The sequence below is a fragment of the Ascaphus truei genome, chromosome 6, assembly GCF_040206685.1.
Source record: "Ascaphus truei isolate aAscTru1 chromosome 6, aAscTru1.hap1, whole genome shotgun sequence".
NCBI classification, from domain to species: Eukaryota; Metazoa; Chordata; class Amphibia; order Anura; family Ascaphidae; genus Ascaphus; species Ascaphus truei.
The window spans coordinates 48601001-48621584 of NC_134488.1; the positions used below are offsets into that span (position 1 = coordinate 48601001).

The 20584-nt window shown below is 58.4% G+C and overlaps 1 protein-coding gene across 1 annotated transcript in view; it reads right to left on the reverse strand.

The window, feature by feature from the left end:
- The window catches only part of KMT2A (lysine methyltransferase 2A), a 102827-nt gene that overhangs the window by 27456 nt on the left and 54787 nt on the right, over positions 1 to 20584 (reverse strand). Inside the window, 8 exon segments of the mRNA XM_075604199.1 lie at positions 2920 to 3093; positions 5779 to 5963; positions 6431 to 6544; positions 8099 to 8219; positions 8690 to 8785; positions 9885 to 10031; positions 15195 to 15308; positions 17013 to 17135. Coding sequence (XP_075460314.1) covers positions 2920 to 3093; positions 5779 to 5963; positions 6431 to 6544; positions 8099 to 8219; positions 8690 to 8785; positions 9885 to 10031; positions 15195 to 15308; positions 17013 to 17135 — 1074 coding nt within the window.

A 20584-nucleotide genomic window follows, 5' to 3' on the forward strand; every position in this document is an offset into this window, starting at 1 on the left:
ATATGTACGCCGTCACCACCAGATCATCCCAACGCCCACAAATCAGAGCCACCGCCGGTTATATGTACGCCGTCATCAGATCATCCCAACGCCCACAAATCAGAGCCACCGCCGGTTATATGTACGCCGTCACCAGATCATCCCAACGCCCACAAATCAGAGCCACCGCCGGTTATATGTACGCCGTCACCAGATCATCCCAACGCCCACAAATCAGAGCCACCGCCGGTTATATGTACGCCGTCACCAGATCATCCCAACGCCCACAAATCAGAGCCACCGCCGGTTATATGTACGCCGTCACCAGATCATCCCAACGCCCACAAATCAGAGCTACCCCCGGTTATATGTACGCCGTCACCAGATCATCCCAACGCCCACAAATCAGAGACACCACCGGTTATATGTACGCCGTCACCAGATCATCCCAACGCCCACAAATAAGAGCCACCGCCGGTTATATGTACGTCGTCACCAGATCATCCCAACGCCCACAAATCAGAGACACCGCCGGTTATATGTACGCCGTCATCAGATCATCCCAATGCCCACAAATCAGAGCTACCGCCGGTTATATGTACGCCGTCATCAGATCATCCCAACGCCCACAAATCAGAGCTATCCCCGGTTATATGTACGCCGTCATCAGATCATCCCAATGCCCACAAATCAGAGCCACCGCCGGTTATATGTACGCCGTCACCAGATCATCCCAACGCCCACAAATCAGAGACACCGCCGGTTATATGTACGCCGTCACCAGATCATCCCAACGCCCACAAATCAGAGCCACCGCCGGTTATATGTACGCCGTCACCAGATCATCCCAACGCCCACAAATCAGAGCCACCGCCGGTTATATGTACGCCGTCACCAGATCATCCCAACGCCCACAAATCAGAGCCACCGCCGGTTATATGTACGCCGTCACCAGATCATCCCAACGCCCACAAATCAGAGCCACCGCCGGTTATATGTACGCCGTCACCAGATCATCCCAACGCCCACAAATCAGAGCTACCCCCGGTTATATGTACGCCGTCACCAGATCATCCCAACGCCCACAAATCAGAGACACCACCGGTTATATGTACGCCGTCACCAGATCATCCCAACGCCCACAAATAAGAGCCACCGCCGGTTATATGTACGCCGTCACCACCAGATCATTCCAACGCCCACAAATCAGAGCTACCCCCGGTTATATGTACGCCGTCACCGTCACAGACATCAGATCATCCCAACATCCACAAATCAGAGCTACCCCCGGTTATATGTACGCCGTCACCGTCACCGACATCAGATCATCCCAACGTCCACAAATCAGAGCTACCCCCGGTTATATGTACGCCGTCACCAGATCATTCCAACGCCCACAAATCAGAGACACCGCCGCTTATATGTACGTCGTCACCAGATCATCCCAACGCCCACAAATCAGAGCTACCCCCGGTTATATGTACTCCGTCACCAGATCATTCCAACGCCCACAAATCAGACCATGGAAGTGTACCCCCAGTGAGTGCAGCTATGTCAGGACTTACCACGGAAGTGTACCCCCAGTGAGTGCAGCTATGTCAGGACTTACCACGGAAGTGTACCCCCAGTGAGTGCATATAACAAAAAGACCTGGCGCCTGAAAACAAACAGTGAACTTCTGACCATATATTAATGTCCAGATTTATATTCCTATGATAGTATAAAAATGTCCAGATGGCTATTCCTGTGATCGTCAGAATAGGTCACACGGGCAGAAGCAGAAAAACATATCATAGCATATAACTGTTGGGCACACTAAACATACATGGGCACACTAAAACTAACAACACATAAGTACACCACACCTAGTGATAGACAAACTCATTTATTTAATAATATGATACAATATATATATTACCATATGGGTAACAACAAGAGGAACAGCCAATCTTCCAGAATAGTAACATTGGAATCCTACTTACAAAAAGAAGGATAAAAGCCGGCCTGCAGGATCGTTATTATCCAAATCACAGCACTCGGGTGCTCCTCAGCTCCCAAACCAGCGCCGTCGGTACACACAGCTGCGTCTCTCTCCTCACGCACACGTGGCTAGCAGCGGTAGGGGGAGTAATCCGAACTGGGTTCTCGCGCCAAAGTTCACTCCTCTGGCAGATTCACCACTCTAGGCGTTCTCCTTCCTCCCGACAGCACCCGCGCGCGTACACGTGTGAAGACTGCGGGGGAGATTTCTGCTGCTGTGGCTATACAGGCTTGCCTACGGCTGCTCCGTGTAGTTGTGCAACTCCAAAGTCAATAAAGGCGACTACTGCACCCACCCTACGCGTTTCGTGAAAATGACTTCACTTCCTCAGGGGAGGATTTGGATAATAACGATCCTGCAGGCCGGCTTTTATCCTTCTTTTTGTAAGTAGGATTCCAATGTTACTATTCTGGAAGATTGGCTGTTCCTCTTGTTGTTACCCATATGGTAATATATATATTGTATCATATTTTTAAATAAATGAGTTTGTCTATCACTAGGTGTGGTGTACTTATGTGTTGTTAGTTTTAGTGTGCCCATGTATGTTTAGTGTGCCCAACAGTTATATGCTATGATATGTTTTTCTGCTTCTGCCCGTGTGACCTATTCTGAGGATCACAGGAATATAAATCTGGACATTTTTATACTATCACAGGAATATAAATCTGGACATTAATATATGGTCAGAAGTTCACTGTTTGTTTTCAGGCGCCAGGTCTTTTTGTTATATGTTCTGTATCTGCCTGCACTAGTCACATTTCTCACCAGGCTGCCTGGCCTATGTACATGGTTTTTTCACTTATCGATATTATTGATAAATCACTAAATAGTAAATTAAGTTTTAGCGCTTAGATGACAAACGTTTTTCTCCCAGTGAGTGCAGCCACGTGAGAACTTACCACGGATGTGTACCCGCTGTGGTCCATCTTCTTCCTCACCCCCTCCAGGTCCAGGGGCGGCTGCACGTCCAGCTTGTTCACCTGGGTCAGGACAGGGGGGTCGGGTCCCTCGGGGGAACTCCGAGAGGGGAGGTTCTCTTCTGGCTCTGGGTTTAAGTCCGGAGGTTTGGCTGCCTGGGGGCGGGGGGGGGGGGGGCAGAGAGGTGAGAGGCGAAGGGGGAGTGGGGGGCAGAGAGGGGAGAGGCGGGCAGAGAGGGGAGAGACAGGGGGGCAGAGAGGGGAGAGGCAGGGGGGCAGAGAGGGAGAGAGGCAGGGGGGCAGAGAGGGAGAGAGGGGAGAGGCAGGGGGGCAGAGAGGGAGAGAGGGGAGAGGCAGGGGGGCAGAGAGGGAGAGAGGAAGAGAGGGGAGAGGCGGGCAGAGAGGGGAGAGGCGGGCAGAGAGGGGAGAGGCGGGCAGAGAGGGGAGAGGCGGGCAGAGAGGGGAGAGGCGGGCAGAGAGGGGAGAGGCAGGGGGGCAGAGAGGGGAGAGGCAGGGGGGCAGAGAGGGGAGAGGCAGGGGGGCAGAGAGGGGAGAGGCAGGGGGGCAGAGAGGGGAGAGGCAGGGGGGCAGAGAGGGAGAGAGGGGAGAGGCAGGGGGGCAGAGAGGGGAGAGGCGGGCAGAGAGGGGAGAGGCAGAGGGGCAGAGAGGGAGAGAGGGGAGAGGCAGGGGGCAGAGAGGGGAGAGGCAGGGGGGCAGAGAGGGGGAGAGGCAGGGGGGCAGAGAGGGAGAGAGGCAGGGGGGCAGAGAGGGAGAGAGGCAGGGGGCAGAGAGGGAGAGAGGCAGGGGGCAGAGAGGGGAGAGGCAGGGGGGCAGAGAGGGGAGAGGCAGGGGGGCAGAGAGGGAGAGAGGCAGGGGGGCAGAGAGGGAGAGAGGGGAGAGGCAGGGGGGCAGAGAGGGAGAGAGGGGAGAGGCAGGGGGGCAGAGAGGGAGAGAGGAAGAGAGGGGAGAGGCGGGCAGAGAGGGGAGAGGCGGGCAGAGAGGGGAGAGGCGGGCAGAGAGGGGAGAGGCGGGCAGAGAGGGGAGAGGCAGGGGGGCAGAGAGGGGAGAGGCAGGGGGGCAGAGAGGGGAGAGGCAGGGGGGCAGAGAGGGGAGAGGCAGGGGGGCAGAGAGGGAGAGAGGGGAGAGGCAGGGGGGCAGAGAGGGGAGAGGCGGGCAGAGAGGGGAGAGGCAGAGGGGCAGAGAGGGAGAGAGGGGAGAGGCAGGGGGCAGAGAGGGGAGAGGCAGGGGGGCAGAGAGGGGGAGAGGCAGGGGGGCAGAGAGGGAGAGAGGCAGGGGGGCAGAGAGGGAGAGAGGCAGGGGGGCAGAGAGGGGAGAGGCAGGGGAGCAGAGAGGGGAGAGGCAGGGGAGCAGAGAGGGGAGAGGCAGGGGAGCAGAGAGGGGAGAGGCAGGGGAGCAGAGAGGGGAGAGGCAGGGGGGCAGATAGGGAAGGGGCGGGGGGCAGAGAGGGCAGGGGCGGGGGGCAGAGAGGGAAGGGGCGGGGGGCAGAGAGGGGAGAGGCGGGGGGCAGAGAGGGGAGAGGCGGGGGGCAGAGAGGAAGAGGGCAGAGCGGGGAGGTGGGCAGAGAGGGGAGAGGGCAGGGCGCCGAGAGGGGAGAGGGCAGGGCGGGGGGCAGAGCGGGGAGGGGGCCAGAGCGGGGAGGGGGTAAGAAAGGGGAGCGAGGAGGGGAGTCAGAACGGAGAGGGGGCAGAGCGGGTAGGGGGGGGCAGAGAGGAAGAGAGGGGAGAGGCAGGAGGGGAGAGGCAGGGGGGCAGAGAGGGGAAAGGCAGGGGGGCGAGAGGCAGGGGGGGGAGGCAGGGGGGAGAGGCAGAGGGGGAGAGGCAGGGGGGGAGAGAGGGGAGAGGCAGGGGGGCAGAGAGGGGAGAGGCAGGGGGGCAGAGAGGGGAGGGACAGAGAGGGGAGGGACAGAGAGGGGAGAGGCGGGCAGAGGGGAGAACCAGGGGTGCAGAGAGGGGAGAGGCAGGGGAGCAGAGAGGGAGAGAGGCAGGGGGCAGAGAGGGAGGGGGGCAGAGAGGGGGAGAGGCAAGGGGCAGAGAGGGGGAGAGGGGAGAGAGGGGAGAGGCAGGGGGCAGAGAGGGGAGAGGCACGGGGCAGAGAGGGGAGAGGCAGGGGGCAGAGAGGGGAGAGGCAGGGGGCAGAGAGGGGAGAGGCAGGGGGCAGAGAGGGGAGAGGCAGGGGGCAGAGAGGGGAGAGGTAGGGGGCAGAGAGGAGAGAGGCGGGAGAGGCAGGGGGCAGAGAGGGGAGAGGCAGGCGGCAGAGAGGGGAGAGGCAGGGGGGCAGAGAGGGGAGAGGCAGGGGGGCAGAGAGGGGAGAGGCAGGGGGCAGAGAGGGGAGAGGCAGGGGGGCAGAGAGGGGAGAGGCAGGGGAGCAGAGAGGGGAGAGGCAGGGGAGCAGAGAGGGGAGAGGCGGGGGGCAGAGAGGGAAGGGGCGGGGGGCAGAGAGGGGAGAGGCGGGGGGCAGAGAGGGGAGAGGCGGGGGGCAGAGAGGGAAGAGGGCAGAGCGGGGAGGTGGGCAGAGAGGGGAGAGGGCAGGGCGCCGAGAGGGCAGGGCGCCGAGAGGGGAGAGGGCAGGGCGGGGAGCAGAGCGGGTAGGGGGGCAGAGCGGGGAGGGGGCAAAGCGGGGAGGGGGTAAGAAAGGGGAGCGAGGAGGGGGTCAGAACGGGGAGGGGAGTCAGAACGGAGAGGGGGCAGAGCGGGTAGGGGGGCCAGAGGGGGTCAGAGCGGGTAGGGGGGGCAGAGGGGGTAAGAGCGAGTAGGGGGGTAGAGCGGGGAGGGGGGCAGAGAGGGATGGACGCTCACCATGTGAGATAGCGCCGTCACTCACCTGTGTGTAGCGCAGGAGGTGACTGGAGGTGCGGGAGTTGAGTAGGGCGGTGAGAACGTGCTTCAGAGACCCCTGCACCTCGCCGGTCAGCGCCAGCCTCCACTCCGCCGGCTGGTGGTCAGTGCAGTTGATGCAGGTGTAGGCCACACTCTCCGGCAGGTTGGACAGGATCTCATACATCTCATCTGAGGACACAGAACATGCGTGTTATTGCACACGCAGGACAGAGATCGCTCACTCCCCTTACCCCCCTCCCCCCATCCCCCTCTCAGTACCTCCCCCCCCTCCACCTACCCCACCTCTCACTCCCCTCTATCACTCCCCTCCCCCCCTACATCACTCCCCTCCCGCCCCTCTCTCACTCCCCCCCCCTCTCTCTCTCTCTCTCTCTCACTCCCCCCAACTCTCTCTCACTCCCCCCAACTCTCTCTCACTCCCCTCCCCCCTATCTCACTCCCCTCCCCCCCTATCTCACTCCCCTCCCCCCCTATCTCACTCCCCTCCCCCCTCTCTCACTCCGTCTCCTCCAACCCCCTTCTTCTCCTTCCCTCATTTATTTTGAGAGGAAAAAAAACACATTGTAAGTGTGGGGAGTAGGGGGGAGGGAGGACCTCCCTACGTGTCTGTGGGAGGGAGGGGGGGGGGCGGTCACCTGTGAGACTCTCGCACTTGGAATGCACCCAGCGGTCACACTTCCCGCACTGCATCATCTTGCTCTCGTAATCGTCATCGTCATAGCACTTATCACACAGCGGGCAGAAGTTACCTGAGAGCGCAGGGGGGGAGTGCGAGCGGAGTGAATTTAGAGGGTGTGATTAGAGAGGGGTTGGGTGTTTGGGGGGTGGGATTAGAGGGGGTGTGTTTGGGGGGTGGTATTAGAGAGGGGTTGGGTGTTTGGGGGGTGGGATTAGAGGGGGTGTGTTTGGGGGGTGGGATTAGAGGGGAAGTGTTTGGGGGATGGGATTAGAGGGGGTGTGTTTGGGGGGTGGGATTAGAGGGGGTGTGTTTGGGGGGTGGGATTAGAAGGGAGAGTGTTTGGGGGGTGGGATTAGAAGGGGGAGTGTTTGGGGGGTGGGATTAGAGGGGAAGTGTTTGGGGGGTGGGATTAGAGGGGAAGTGTTTGGGGGTGGTATTAGAGGGGTAGTGTTTGGGGGTTGGGATTAGAAGGGGGAGTGTTTGGGGGGGGTGGTATTAGAGGGGAAGTGTTTGGGGGTGGGATTAGAGAGGGGTTGGGTGTTTGGGGGGTGGGATTAGAGGGGGTGTGTTTGGGGGGTGGGATTAGAGGGGAAGTGTTTGGGGAGTGGGATTAGAGAGGGGTTGGGTGTTTGGGGGGTGGGATTAGAGGGGGTGTGTTTGGGGGGTGGGATTAGAGAGGGGTTGGGTGTTTGGGGGGTGGGATTAGAGGGGGTGTGTTTGAGGGGTGGGATTAGAGGGGGTGTGTTTGGGGGGTGGGATTAGAAGGGGGAGTGTTTGGGGGGTGGGATTAGAGGGGAAGTGTTTGGGGGTGGGATTAGAGGGGAAGTGTTTGGGGGGTGGTATTAGAGGGGGAGTGTTTGGGGGGTGGGATTAGAGGGGGTGTGTTTGGGGGTGGGATTAGAAGGGGGAGTGTTTGGGGGGTGGGATTAGAGGGGAAGTGTTTGGGGGGTGGGATTAGAGGGGAAGTGTTTGGGGGGTGGGATTAGAGGGGAAGTGTTTGGGGGTGGTATTAGAGGGGGTGTGTTTGGGGGGTGGTATTAGAAGGGGTGTGTTTGGGGGGTGGTATTAGAAGGGGTGTGTTTGGGGGGTGGTATTAGAGGGGGTGTGTTTGGGGGGTGGTATTAGAGGGGGTGTGTTTGGGGGGTGGTATTAGAGGGGGTGTGTTTGGGGGGTGGTATTAGAGGGGGTGTGTTTGGGGGTTGGTATTAGAGGGGGTGTGTTTGGGGGGTGGTATTAGAGGGGGTGTGTTTGGGGGGTGGTATTAGAGGGGGTGTGTTTGGGGGGTGGTATTAGAGGGGGTGTGTTTGGGGGGTGGTATTAGAAGGGGTGTGTTTGGGGGGTGGTATTAGAGGGGGTGTGTTTGGGGGTTGGTATTAGAGGGGGTGTGTTTGGGGGGTGGTATTAGAGGGGGTGTGTTTGGGGGGTGGTATTAGAGGGGGTGTGTTTGGGGGGTGGTATTAGAGGGGGTGTGTTTGGGGGGTGGTATTAGAGGGGGTGTGTTTGGGGGTTGGTATTAGAGGGGGTGTGTTTGGGGGGTGGTATTAGAGGGGGGGTGTTTGGGGGGTGGTATTAGAGGGGGTGTGTTTGGGGGGTGGTATTAGAGTGGCACAGCCGGAGATTTTACCTTTAGCGAAGAGTTTGGCACAGTCGTGGCACAGAGAGAAGTCATGTGACCACTGTGCGTCCCACCCTTTGCCGGGCGTGGTGGAGCCGCAGCTCTTGCAGCGGACACATTTTGTGCAGATCTGGAAGACAGAACCAGCATCATGAACATGGGACACCATGTGCCGGAGACAGTGCCGATCGGGGCGGCGCTAAATGTGCCGGAGACAGTGCCGATCGCAGGGAGACAGGACAGGTCACAGGGAGACAGGACAGGTCACAGGGAGACAGGACAGGTCACAGGGAGACCAGACAGGTGACAGGGAGACTGGTCAGGTCACAGGGAGACAGGACAGGTCACAGGGAGACTGGTCAGGCCACAGGGAAACAGGACAGGTCACAGGGAAACGGGAGACCGGACAGGTCACAGGGAGACCGGACAGGTCACAGGGAGACCGGACAGGTCACAGGGAGACAGGACAGGTCACAGGGAGACCGGACAGGTCACAGGGAGACCGGACAGGTCACAGGGAGACCGGACGTGCCTCCTTCAGCCAATAAGCACACAGCGTGGCAGGGCACGGCGCCTGCGTGTGGGTAATAAGGCACTCACCCAGACGCGCTTCTTCTTGGTGGGTTTGGTAGGGTAGTTGGGCCCCAGGCACTCGGGGTGGTAGCTGTTCCGGCACTTGTTACACTCCAGAAGCTGCTGCAGGGAGGGACACAGGGAAAAGCTTTCACACGTCCTCCTGCAACACACTGTCTCCACATCACTCATATGAACATGATGTGGCCCGCCCCACACAAGCCTGTCACCGACAGTGCCGCACACGCCACATGCCATCTGCGTGTCCTACACACGCAGCTTCCAGAATGGGAGACCCCACCAATGTGCTGTATTCCAGAGGTGAGTGTAAGCTCTGCGGACAGGGCTCCCTCGTAAGAAAGGGAAGGGTGGGGGAGGAGGGAGGATCTTACGTGTATGGGGGAGGCAGGAGGGGGAGAGTGGGGGTATCAGGAGGATGGGGGAGGCAGGAGGGGGAGGGTGGGGTATCAGGAGGATGGGGGAGGCAGGAGGGGGAGGGTGGGGTATCAGTAGGATGTTGGATAGGTGTATGCGGGAGGCCGGAGGGGGAGGGTGGGGTATCAGTAGGATGTTGGATAGGTGTATGCGGGAGGCAGGAGGGTGGGGTATCAGGAGGATGTTGGATAGGTGTATGCGGGAGGCAGGAGGGTGGGGTATCAGGAGGATGTTGGATAGGTGTATGCGGGAGGCAGGAGGGGGAGGGTGGGGTATCAGGAGGATGTTGGATAGGTGTATGCGGGAGGCAGGAGGGTGGGGTATCAGGAGGATGTTGGATAGGTGTATGCGGGAGGCAGGAGGGGGAGGGTGGGGTATCAGGAGGATGTTGGATAGGTGTATGCGGGAGGCAGGAGGGGGAGGGTGGGGTATCAGGAGGATGTTGGATAGGTGTATGCGGGAGGCAGGAGGGGGAGGGTGGGGTATCAGAAGGATGTTGGATAGGTGTATGCGGGAGGCAGGAGGGGGAGGGTGGGAAGAACTGAGTTTTCAGGGTGCTTTTAATGAGTGACGGGTGGGGGAGAGTGATTTTGGAGGGATTGGGGTGAATGGAATTCTACAGAAGAGCTTGAGAGTCTTGATGGGGAAGAGAGGAGACTGCGGGCAGAGTGGGCAGAACATAGACCTTTGGCGAGTCTCTACGGCTGGTGCTACCCAGAATAATGTTGTGCCGCTCGCTGTGTACGCGGCACGTTACACTGTGACCCTGCCCGCCCCGCGCTCGTACCTTGGCAGCCTGGTTCTGCCTCCCGCACACGTGGCAGAACTTGCAATGCCGGCAGCACCAGTTCTCCAGCTGCTCCTCCGACGGTCTCTCTCTCTCCTCCAGGCAGAACTTGTGGAAAGGCTCGCAGCAAACCTGGCAGTATACAAACTGAGGGAGGGGAGGGGAGAGGAGGGAGAAGAGGGAGAGAAGGGGAGAAAAAAGGGAGAGAGGAGGATGAGAGAGAAGGGGGAGGAGGAATAGAGGAGGAAGAGGGGAGAGAGAAGGGGAGAGGAGGGAGAAGGAGAGAGAAAGGGAGGAGAGACAGAGGAGAGAAAAAAGGGAGAGAGGAGGATGAGAGAGAAGGGGGAGGAAGAATAGGAGAGAGGAGAGGAGAGAGAAGGGGACGGGAGAGAGAAGGGGACGGGAGAGAGAAGGGGACGGGAGAGAGAAGGGGACGGGAGAGAGAAGGGGACGGGAGAGAGAAGGGGACGGGAGAGAGAAGGGGACGGGAGAGAGAAGGGGACGGGAGAGAGAAGGAGAGGAAAAGCGGTTTAATTTAAATACATAGTATTATCCATATAAGAGCATTATTTTACAATAAAAGAGTCAGCATTAAACACACGTTACCAGATTCATTCCCCTTCTCCGCCTGTCCCAACTCCAATCCATTCCCCTTCTCCGCCTGTCCCAACTCCAATCCATTCCCCTTCTCCGCCTGTCCCAACTCCAATCCATTCCTCTTCCCCGGCTGTCCCAACTCCCATTCATTCCCCATGTCCGCCTGTCCCAACTCCCATCCATTCCCCTTCCCCGCCTGTCCCAACTCCAATCCATTCCCCATGTCCGCCTGTCCCAACTCCAATCCATTCCCTTTGTCCACCTGTCCCAATTCCAATCCATTCCCCTTCTCCGCCTGTCCCAGCTCCAATCCATTCCCCTTCTCTGCCTGTCCCAACTCCAATCCATTCCCCTTCTCCGCCTGTCCCAACTCCAATCCATTCCCCTTTTCCGCCTGTCCTAACTCCAATCCATTCCCCTTCTCCGCCTGTCCCAACTCCAATCCATTCCCCATGTCCGCCTGTCCCAACTCCAATCCATTCCCCTTCTCCGCCTGTCCCAACTCCAATCCATTCCCCTTCTCCGCCTGTTCCAACTCCAATCCATTCCCCTTCTCCGCCTGTCCCAACTCCAATCCATTCCCCTTCTCCGCCTGTCCCAACTCCAATCCATTCCCCTTTCCCGCCTGTCCCAACTCCAATCCATTCCCATTCTCCGCCTGTCCCAACTCCAATCCATTCCCCTTCCCCGCCTGTCCCAACTCCAATCCATTCCCCTTCTCCGCCTGTCCCAACTCCAATCCATTCCCCATGTCCGCCTGTCCCAACTCCAATCCATTCCCCTTCTCCGTCTGTCCCAACTCCAATCCATTCCCCTTCTCCGCCTGTCCCAACTCCAATCCATTCCCCTTCCCCGCCTGTCCCAACTCCAATCCATTCCCCTTCTCCGCCTGTCCCAACTCCAATCCATTCCCCATGTCCGCCTGTCCCAACTCCAATCCATTCCCCTTCTCCGCCTGTCCCAACTCCAATCTATTCCCCTTCTCCGCCTGTCCCAACTCCAATCCATTCCCCTTCTCCGCCTGTCCCAACTCCAATCCATTCCCCATATCCGCCTGTCCCAACTCCAATCCATTCCCCTTCTCCGCCTGTCCCAACTCCAATCCATTCCCCTTCTCCGCCTGTCCCAACTCCAATCCATTCCCCTTCCCCGCCTGTCCCAACTCCAATCCATTCCCCTTCTCCGCCTGTCCCAACTCCAATCCATTCCCCATATCCGCCTGTCCCAACTCCAATCCATTCCCCTTCTCCGCCTGTCCCAACTCCAATCCATTCCCCTTCTCCGCCTGTCCCAACTCCAATCCATTCCCCTTCTCCGCCTGTCCCAGCTCTAATCCATTCCCCTTCCCCGCCTGTCCCAACTCCAATCCATTCCCCTTCTCCGCCTGTCCCAACTCCAATCCATTCCCCTTTCCCGCCTGTCCCAACTCCAATCCATTCCCATTCTCCGCCTGTCCCAACTCCAATCCATTCCCCTTCCCCGCCTGTCCCAACTCCAATCCATTCCCCTTCTCCGCCTGTCCCAACTCCAATCCATTCCCCATGTCCGCCTGTCCCAACTCCAATCCATTCCCCTTCTCCGTCTGTCCCAACTCCAATCCATTCCCCTTCTCCGCCTGTCCCAACTCCAATCCATACCCCTTCCCCGCCTGTCCCAACTCCAATCCATTCCCCTTCTCCGCCTGTCCCAACTCCAATCCATTCCCCATGTCCGCCTGTCCCAACTCCAATCCATTCCCCTTCTCCGCCTGTCCCAACTCCAATCTATTCCCCTTCTCCGCCTGTCCCAACTCCAATCCATTCCCCTTCTCCGCCTGTCCCAACTCCAATCCATTCCCCATATCCGCCTGTCCCAACTCCAATCCATTCCCCTTCTCCGCCTGTCCCAACTCCAATCCATTCCCCTTCTCCGCCTGTCCCAACTCCAATCCATTCCCCTTCTCCGCCTGTCCCAACTCCAATCCATTCCCCTTTCCCGCCTGTCCCAACTCCAATCCATTCCCATTCTCCGCCTGTCCCAACTCCAATCCATTCCCCTTCTGTCCCAACTCCAATCCATTCCCCTTCTCCGCCTGTCCCAACTCCAATCCATTCCCCATGTCCGCCTGTCCCAACTCCAATCCATTCCCCTTCTCCGTCTGTCCCAACTCCAATCCATTCCCCTTCTCCGCCTGTCCCAACTCCAATCCATTCCCCTTCCCCGCCTGTCCCAACTCCAATCCATTCCCCTTCTCCGCCTGTCCCAACTCCAATCCATTCCCCATGTCCGCCTGTCCCAACTCCAATCCATTCCCCTTCTCCGCCTGTCCCAACTCCAATCCATTCCCCATATCCGCCTGTCCCAACTCCAATTCATTCCCCTTCTCCGCCTGTCCCAACTCCAATCCATTCCCCTTCTCCGCCTGTCCCAACTCCAATCCATTCCCCTTCCCCGCCTGTCCCAACTCCAATCCATTCCCCTTCTCCGCCTGTCCCAACTCCAATCCATTCCCCATATCCGCCTGTCCCAACTCCAATCCATTCCCCTTCTCCGCCTGTCCCAACTCCAATCCATTCCCCTTCTCCGCCTGTCCCAACTCCAATCCATTCCCCTTCTCCGCCTGTCCCAGCTCTAATCCATTCCCCTTCCCCGCCTGTCCCAACTCCAATCCATTCCCCTTCTCCGCTTGTCCCAACTCCAATCCATTCCCCTTCCCCGCCTGTCCCAACTCCAATCCATTCCCCTTCTCCGCCTGTCCCAACTCCAATCCATTCCCCATATCCGCCTGTCCCAACTCCAATCCATTCCCCTTCTCCGCCTGTCCCAACTCCAATCCATTCCCCTTCTCCGCCTGTCCCAACTCCAATCCATTCCCCTTCCCCGCCTGTCCCAACTCCAATCCATTCCCCTTACCCGCCTGTCCCAACTCCAATCCATTCCCCTTCTCCGCCTGTCCCAACTCAAATCCATTCCCCTTCTCCGCCTGTCCCAACTCCAATCCATTCCCCTTCTCCGCCTGTCCCAACTCCAATCCATTCCCCTTCTCCGCCTGTCCCAACTCCAATCAATTCCCCTTCTCCGCCTGTCCCAACTCCAATCCATTCCCCTTCTCCGCCTGTCCCAACTCCAATCCATTCCCCATGTCCGCCTGTCCCAACTCCAATCCATTCCCCATATCCGCCTGTCCCAACTCCAATCCATTCCCCTTCTCCGCCTGTCCCAACTCCAATCCATTCCCCTTCTCCGCCTGTCCCAACTCCAATCCATTCCCCTTCTCCGCCTGTCCCAACTCCAATCCATTCCTTCTCCGCCTGTCCCAACTCTAATCCATTCCCCTTCTCCGCCTGTCCCAACTCCAATCCATTCCCCTTCTCCGCCTGTCCCAACTCCAATCCATTCCCCTTCTCCGCCTGTCCCAACTCCAATCCATTCCCCTTCTCCGCCTGTCCCAACTCCAATCCATTCCCCTTCTCCGCCTGTCCCAACTCCAATCCATTCCCCTTCTCCGCCTGTCCCAACTCCAATCCATTCCCCTTCTCCGCCTGTCCCAACTCCAATCCATTCCCCTTCTCCGCCTGTCCCAACTCCAATCCATTCCCCTTCTCCGCCTGTCCCAACTCCAATCCATTCCCCTTCTCCGCCTGTCCCAGCTCCAATCCATTCCCCTTCTCTGCCTGTCCCAACTCCAATCCATTCCCCATATCCGCCTGTCCCAACTCCAATCCATTCCCCTTCTCCGCCTGTCCCAACTCCAATCCATTCCCCTTCTCCGCCTGTCCCAACTCCAATCCATTCCCCTTCTCCGCCTGTCCCAACTCCAATCCATTCCCCTTCTCCGCCTGTCCCAACTCCAATCCATTCCCCTTCTCCGCCTGTCCCAACTCCAATCCATTCCCCTTCCCCGCCTGTCCCAACTCCAATCCATTCCCCATGTCCGCCTGTCCCAACTCCAATCCATTCCCCATATCCGCCTGTTCCAACTCCAATCCATTCCCCATATCCGCCTGTCCCAACTCCAATCCATTCCACTTCTCCGCCTGTCCCAACTCCAATCCATTCCCCATGTCCGCCTGTCCCAACTCCAATCCATTCCCCTTCTCCGCCTGTCCCAACTCCAATCCATTCCCCTTCTCCGCCTGTCCTAACTCCAATCCATTCCCCTTCTCCGCCTGTCCCAACTCCAATCCATTCCCCATGTCCGCCTGTCCCAACTCTAATCCATTCCCCTTCTCCGCCTGTCCCAACTCCAATCCATTCCCCTTCTCCGCCTGTTCCAACTCCAATCCATTCCCCTTCTCCGCCTGTCCCAACTCCAATCCATTCCCCTTCTCCGCCTGTCCCAACTCCAATCCATTCCCCTTCTCCGCCTGTCCCAACTCCCATCCATTCCCCATGTCCGCCTGTCCCAACTCCAATCCATTCCCCTTCTCCGCCTGTCCCAACTCCAATCCATTCCCCTTCTCCGCCTGTCCCAACTCCAATCCATTCCCCTTCTCCGCCTGTCCCAACTCCAATCCATTCCCCTTCTCCGCCTGTCCCAACTCCCATCCATTCCCCATATCCTCTACAATCAAATGTAAAAGCTAACGCTTTGTGTAATACTGTACATGTCACTCTGTACCCCATTGTACTGCGCTGCGTCTTATGTTGGTGCTTTACAAATAAACCCTGCAGACGGGGGTATAAAGAGCCTATCCCTGCTGGTACTGTAACCCCTGCAGTGCCGTGTCTCACCTCTACGTGCCCGCTGCTGGCGCACAGGAAGCAGACCACCCGAGGGGTAATGGGGACCGAGGTGAGGATGCTCAGACCCCCAATCTCCCACACGTTCCCCACCTCACAGTCCTCCTGAAACGGAAGAGTCACTTCAGCATTGAAGAACAAAGTGCACCTACAGCAGTGCCGAGTATAACATGGAAATGTGTCCGACACCAAGAGGTTGATCAGTAAGGTTCTCCGGCGTAACCCCACGCACAGCCGGGGTGGGATCACGCTGCTTGGCCGACGGCCGCAGTGTCATTAATAATAGTGACCAAATTAGTAATAAACAGACCCAGAGAAAATAGAAACTGACTCATTTCTACACAAGAAGCAAAGGAAAGGCAATGGGGGCGACCATCGTTCTACCCACGCGGAATATACAGACGCGCGCTGCTCTGCCGGCTGTGTGGGGCCACGCCACGGGAACGCCAACACCCATAATAATGGGTTTATTTTTACAGTTGCTGCGTGGGGACAGTCCCAGAGGTGACAGGGGGGGGAGGGGGGGAGAGCTTGGGAGAGGCTCAGAGAGGGAGAAGCTGGGAGAGGGAGAGGCTGGGAGAGGTTCAGAGAGGGAGAGGCTGGAAGAGGGAGCAGCTGGGAGAGGCTGGGAGAGGGAGAGGCTGGGAGAGGGAGAGGCTGGGAGAGGGAGAGGCTGGGAGAGGTTCAGAGAGGGAGAGGCTGGAAGAGGGAGCAGCTGGGAGAGGGAGAGGCTGGGAGAGGGAGAGGCTGGGAGAGGGAGAGGCTGGGAGAGGGAGAGGCTGGGAGAGGGGGAGACAGGGAGAGGCTCAGAGAGGGAGAGGCTGGGAGAGGGAGAGGCTGGGAGAGGGAGAGGCTGGGAGAGGGAGAGGCTGGGAGAGGGAGAGGCTGGGAGAGGGAGAGGCTGGGAGAGGGAGAGGCTGGGAGAGGCTCAGAGAGGTAGAGACTGGGAGAGGCTGGGAGAGGGCGAGACTGGGAGAGGGAGAGGCTGGGAGAGGGAGAGGCTGGGAGAGGCTGGGAGAGGCTCAGAGAGGTAGAGACTGGGAGAGGGAGAGGCTGGGAGAGGCTCAGAGAGGGGGAGGCTGGGAGAGGCTCAGAGAGGGAGAGGCTGGGAGAGGGAGAGGCTGGGAGAGGGAGAGGCTGGGAGAGGGAGAGGCTCAGAGAGGGAGAGGCTGGGAGAGGCTCAGAGAGGAAGAGGCTGGGAGAGGCTGGCAGAGGGAGAGGCTGGGAGAGGGAGAGGCTCAGAGAGGCTGGGAGAGTGAGAGGCTGGGAGAGGCTCAGAGAGGGAGAGGCTGGGAGAGGGAGAAACTGGGAGAGACTGGGAGAGGCTCAAAGAGGGAGAGGCTGGGAGAGGCTCAGAGAGCGAGAGGCTGGGAGAGGGAGAGGCTGGGAGAGGGAGAGGCTGCGAGAGGCTCAGAGAGGGAGAGACTGGGAGAGGGAGAGGCTGGGAGAGGGAGAGGCTGGGAGAGGGAGAGGCTCAGAGAGGCTGGGAGAGGGAGAGGCTGGGAGAGGGAGAGGCTGGGAGGCTCAGAGAGGGAGAGGCTCAGAGAGGGAGAGGCTCAGAGAGGGAGAGGCTCAGAGAGGCTGGGAGAGGGAGAGGCTGGGAGAGGCTGGGAGAGGGAGAGGCTGGGAGAGGGAGAGGCTGGGAGAGGCTCAGAGAGGCTGGGAGAGGGAGAGGCTCAAAGAGGGAGAGGCTCAGAGAGGGAGAGGGTCACTGCCCCCATATGTCGATCTCTAGTTATAGAACTGATGGGCGGATATTCACCGAGGAACACCCTCAGAAATAGTAAACACCGTGGGGAATAGTAATACCTTCAGATCCACGCGGACCCTGTGCACGCCGTCTGCAGGGGGCTTCTGCCGGGAGCTGCCCCCGTTGGACAGCGGGGTGAGCAGGTTGAAGGTCTCAGGCTTGCTGACAGGAAGTGTTTTTTCCTGGAGAGAAAGTGTTAACTCATTACCTACGTCAGCAAACAGGACGTCCCAAACCATGTACAGAGCGCTCAGCCATCTAACGCCTTCTCTAGCACCCCCAGCACAGAGCGCTCAGCCATCTAACGCCTTCTCTAGCACCACCAGAACAGAGCGCTCAGCCATCTAACGCCTTCTCTAGCACCCCAGCAGAGCGCTCTCTCATCTAACGTCTTCCCTAGCACCCCCAGAACAGAGCGCTCAGCCATCTAACGCCTTCTCTAGCACCCCAGCACAGAGCGCTCTCTCATCTAACGTCTTCCCTAGCACCCCCAGAACAGAGCGCTCAGCCATCTAACGCCTTCTCTAGCACCCCAGCACAGAGCGCTCTCTCATCTAACGCCATCTCTAGTACCCCCAGCAGAGCGCTCAGCCATCTAACGCCTTCTCTAGCACCCCAGCAGAGCGCTCAGCCATCTAACGCCTTCTCTAGCACCCCAGCAGAGCGCTCAGCCATCTAACGCCTTCTCAAGCACAAGTCTCTGCACACGAACGCTCGGCAGCCTGACACAATGCTCTTAACGGTACAAAGGCGATAGTTAGCGGATGCTGTTTATTCCAGGAGGGAACACTTTGCAGATAAAACAAACTCTACAGGACCTCTGGGATCCAAAAATTATACTTCTACATCGTTCATTTGTATGTGTATACACACACACACGATACACGGGTCACACCCATACGTGAGCACGGGCAGGATACACGGGTCACTTCCATACGTGAGCACGGGCAGGATACACGGGTCACTTCCATACGTGAGCACGGGCAGGATACACGGGTCACTTCCATACGTGAGCAGGGGCAGGATACACGGTTACACACATACGTGAGCACGGGCAGGATACACGGGTCACTTCCATATGTTAGCACGTGCAGGATACACGGTTACACACATACGTGAGCACGGGCAGGATACACGGGTCACTTCCATATGTTAGCACGTGAAGGATACACGGGTCACACACATACGTGAGCACGGGCAGGATACACGGGTCACACCCATACGTGAGCACGGGCAGGATACACGGGTCACACCCGTACGTGAGCACGGGCAGGATACACGGTCACACACATACGTGAGCACGGGCAGGATACACGGGTCACACCCATACGTGAGCACGGGCAGGATACACGGGTCACATCCATACGTGAGCACGGGCAGGATACACGGGTCACACCCATATGTGAGCACGGGCAGGATACACGGGCAGGATACACGGGTCACTTCCATATGTGAGCACGTGCAGAATACACGGTCACACACATATGTGAGCACGGGCAGGATACACGGGTCACTTCCATATGTGAGCACGGGCAGGATACACGGGTCACACCCGTACGTGAGCACGGGCAGGATACACGGGTCACATCCATACGTGAGCACGTGCAGGATACACGGTCACACACATACGTGAGCACGGGCAGGATACACGGTCACACACATACATGAGCACGGGCAGGATACACGGTCACACACATACGTGAGCACGGGCAGGATACACGGGTCAGACACGGCTCAGGGGAAGATTCCCTTGTAAGATTGTCTTGCTTCTTCCCAACGCCTCCATCCCATCTTCATTCTCTTACTGATTTCCTTCAGAAGGTCCCACCCATTGTTCCTCACCGGCCGAGGCAGCCATTGTCTTCCCCTTCTAGTTCTGTTCCATTTATTCCAACCCTCACAGAGGGGACACGTTTGTTGAGCATCACTTTACTCTCGCTGAGATTCACACGGAGGCCACTTTCTGTCTCACTCCGGCGTGTTCTCTGATCTGTTACTGGAGACCGTCTGGATTTGTCGCCTGCAAATCGTAGGTGATTCAAGTAGCCAGTGTTTATTTTTATTCCTTTTTATTCCCAATCACAATTCTTCCAAGTGTTTCTGTGAAAAGCTTTGGTGACACGGTGTCTCCCTGTCGCACTCCCTTGCTGATCCTGGTGACACGGTGTCTCCCTGCCGCACTCCCTTGCTGATCCTGGTGACACGGTGTCTCCCTGCCACACTCCCTTGCTGATCCTGGTGACACGGCGTCTCCCTGCCACACTCCCTTGCTGATCCTGGTGACACGGTGTCTCCCTGCCGCACTCCCTTGCTGATCCTGGTGATACGGTGTCTCCCTGCTCCACTCCCTTGCTGATCCTGGTGACACGGTGTCTCCCTGACGCACTCCCTTGCTGATCCTGGTGACACGGTGTCTCCCTGCCGCACTCCCTTGCTGATCCTGGTGACACGGCGTCTCCCCGCCGCACTCCCTTGCTGATCCTGGTGACACGGTGTCTCCCTGCCGCACTCCCTTGCTGATCCTGGTGATACGGTGTCTCCCTGCCGCACTCCCTTACTGATCCTGGTGACACGGTATCTCCCTGCCCACTCCCTTGCGGATCCTGGTGACACGGTGTCTCCCTGCCACACTCCCTTGCTGATCCTGGTGACACGGCGTCTCCCTGCCACACTCCCTTGCTGATCCTGGTGACACGGTGTCTCCCTGCCGCACTCCCTTGCTGATCCTGGTGATACGGTGTCTCCCTGCTACACTCCCTTGCTGATCCTGGTGACACGGTGTCTCCCTGACGCACTCCCTTGCTGATCCTGGTGACACGGTGTCTCAGTGCCGCACTCCCTTGCTGATCCTGGTGACACGGCGTCTCCCTGCCGCACTCCCTTGCTGATCCTGATGACACGGTGTCTCCCTGCTACACTCCCTTACTGATACTGGTGACACAGTGTCTCCCTGCTACACTCCCTTACTGATCCTCATGACACAGTGTCTCCCTGCCACACTCCCTTGCTGATCCTGGTGACACGGCGTCTCCCTGCCACACTCCCTTGCTGATCCTGGTGACACGGTGTCCCCTGCCTCACTCCCTTGCTAATCCTGTTGACACGGTGTCTTCCTGCCGCACTCCCTTACTGATCCTGGTGACACAGTGTCTCCCTGCTACACTCCCTTGCTGATCCTGGTGACACGGTGTCCCCTGCCTCACTCCCTTGCTAATCCTGTTGACACGGTGTCTTCCTGCCACACTCCCTTGCTGATCCTGGTGATACGGTGTCTCCCTGCTACACTCCCTTGCTGATCCTGGTGACACGGTGTCTCCCTGCCGCACTCCCTTGCTGATCCTGGTGACACGGCGTCTCCCCGCCGCACTCCCTTGCTGATCCTGGTGACACGGTGTCTCCCTGCCGCACTCCCTTGCTGATCCTGGTGATACGGTGTCTCCCTGCTACACTCCCTTACTGATACTGGTGACACAGTGTCTCCCTGCTACACTCCCTTGCTGATCCTGGTGACACGGTGTCCCCTGCCTCACTCCCTTGCTAATCCTGTTGACACGGTGTCTTCCTGCCGCACTCCCTTACTGATCCTGGTGACACGGTATCTCCCTGCCCACTCCCTTGCGGATCCTGGTGA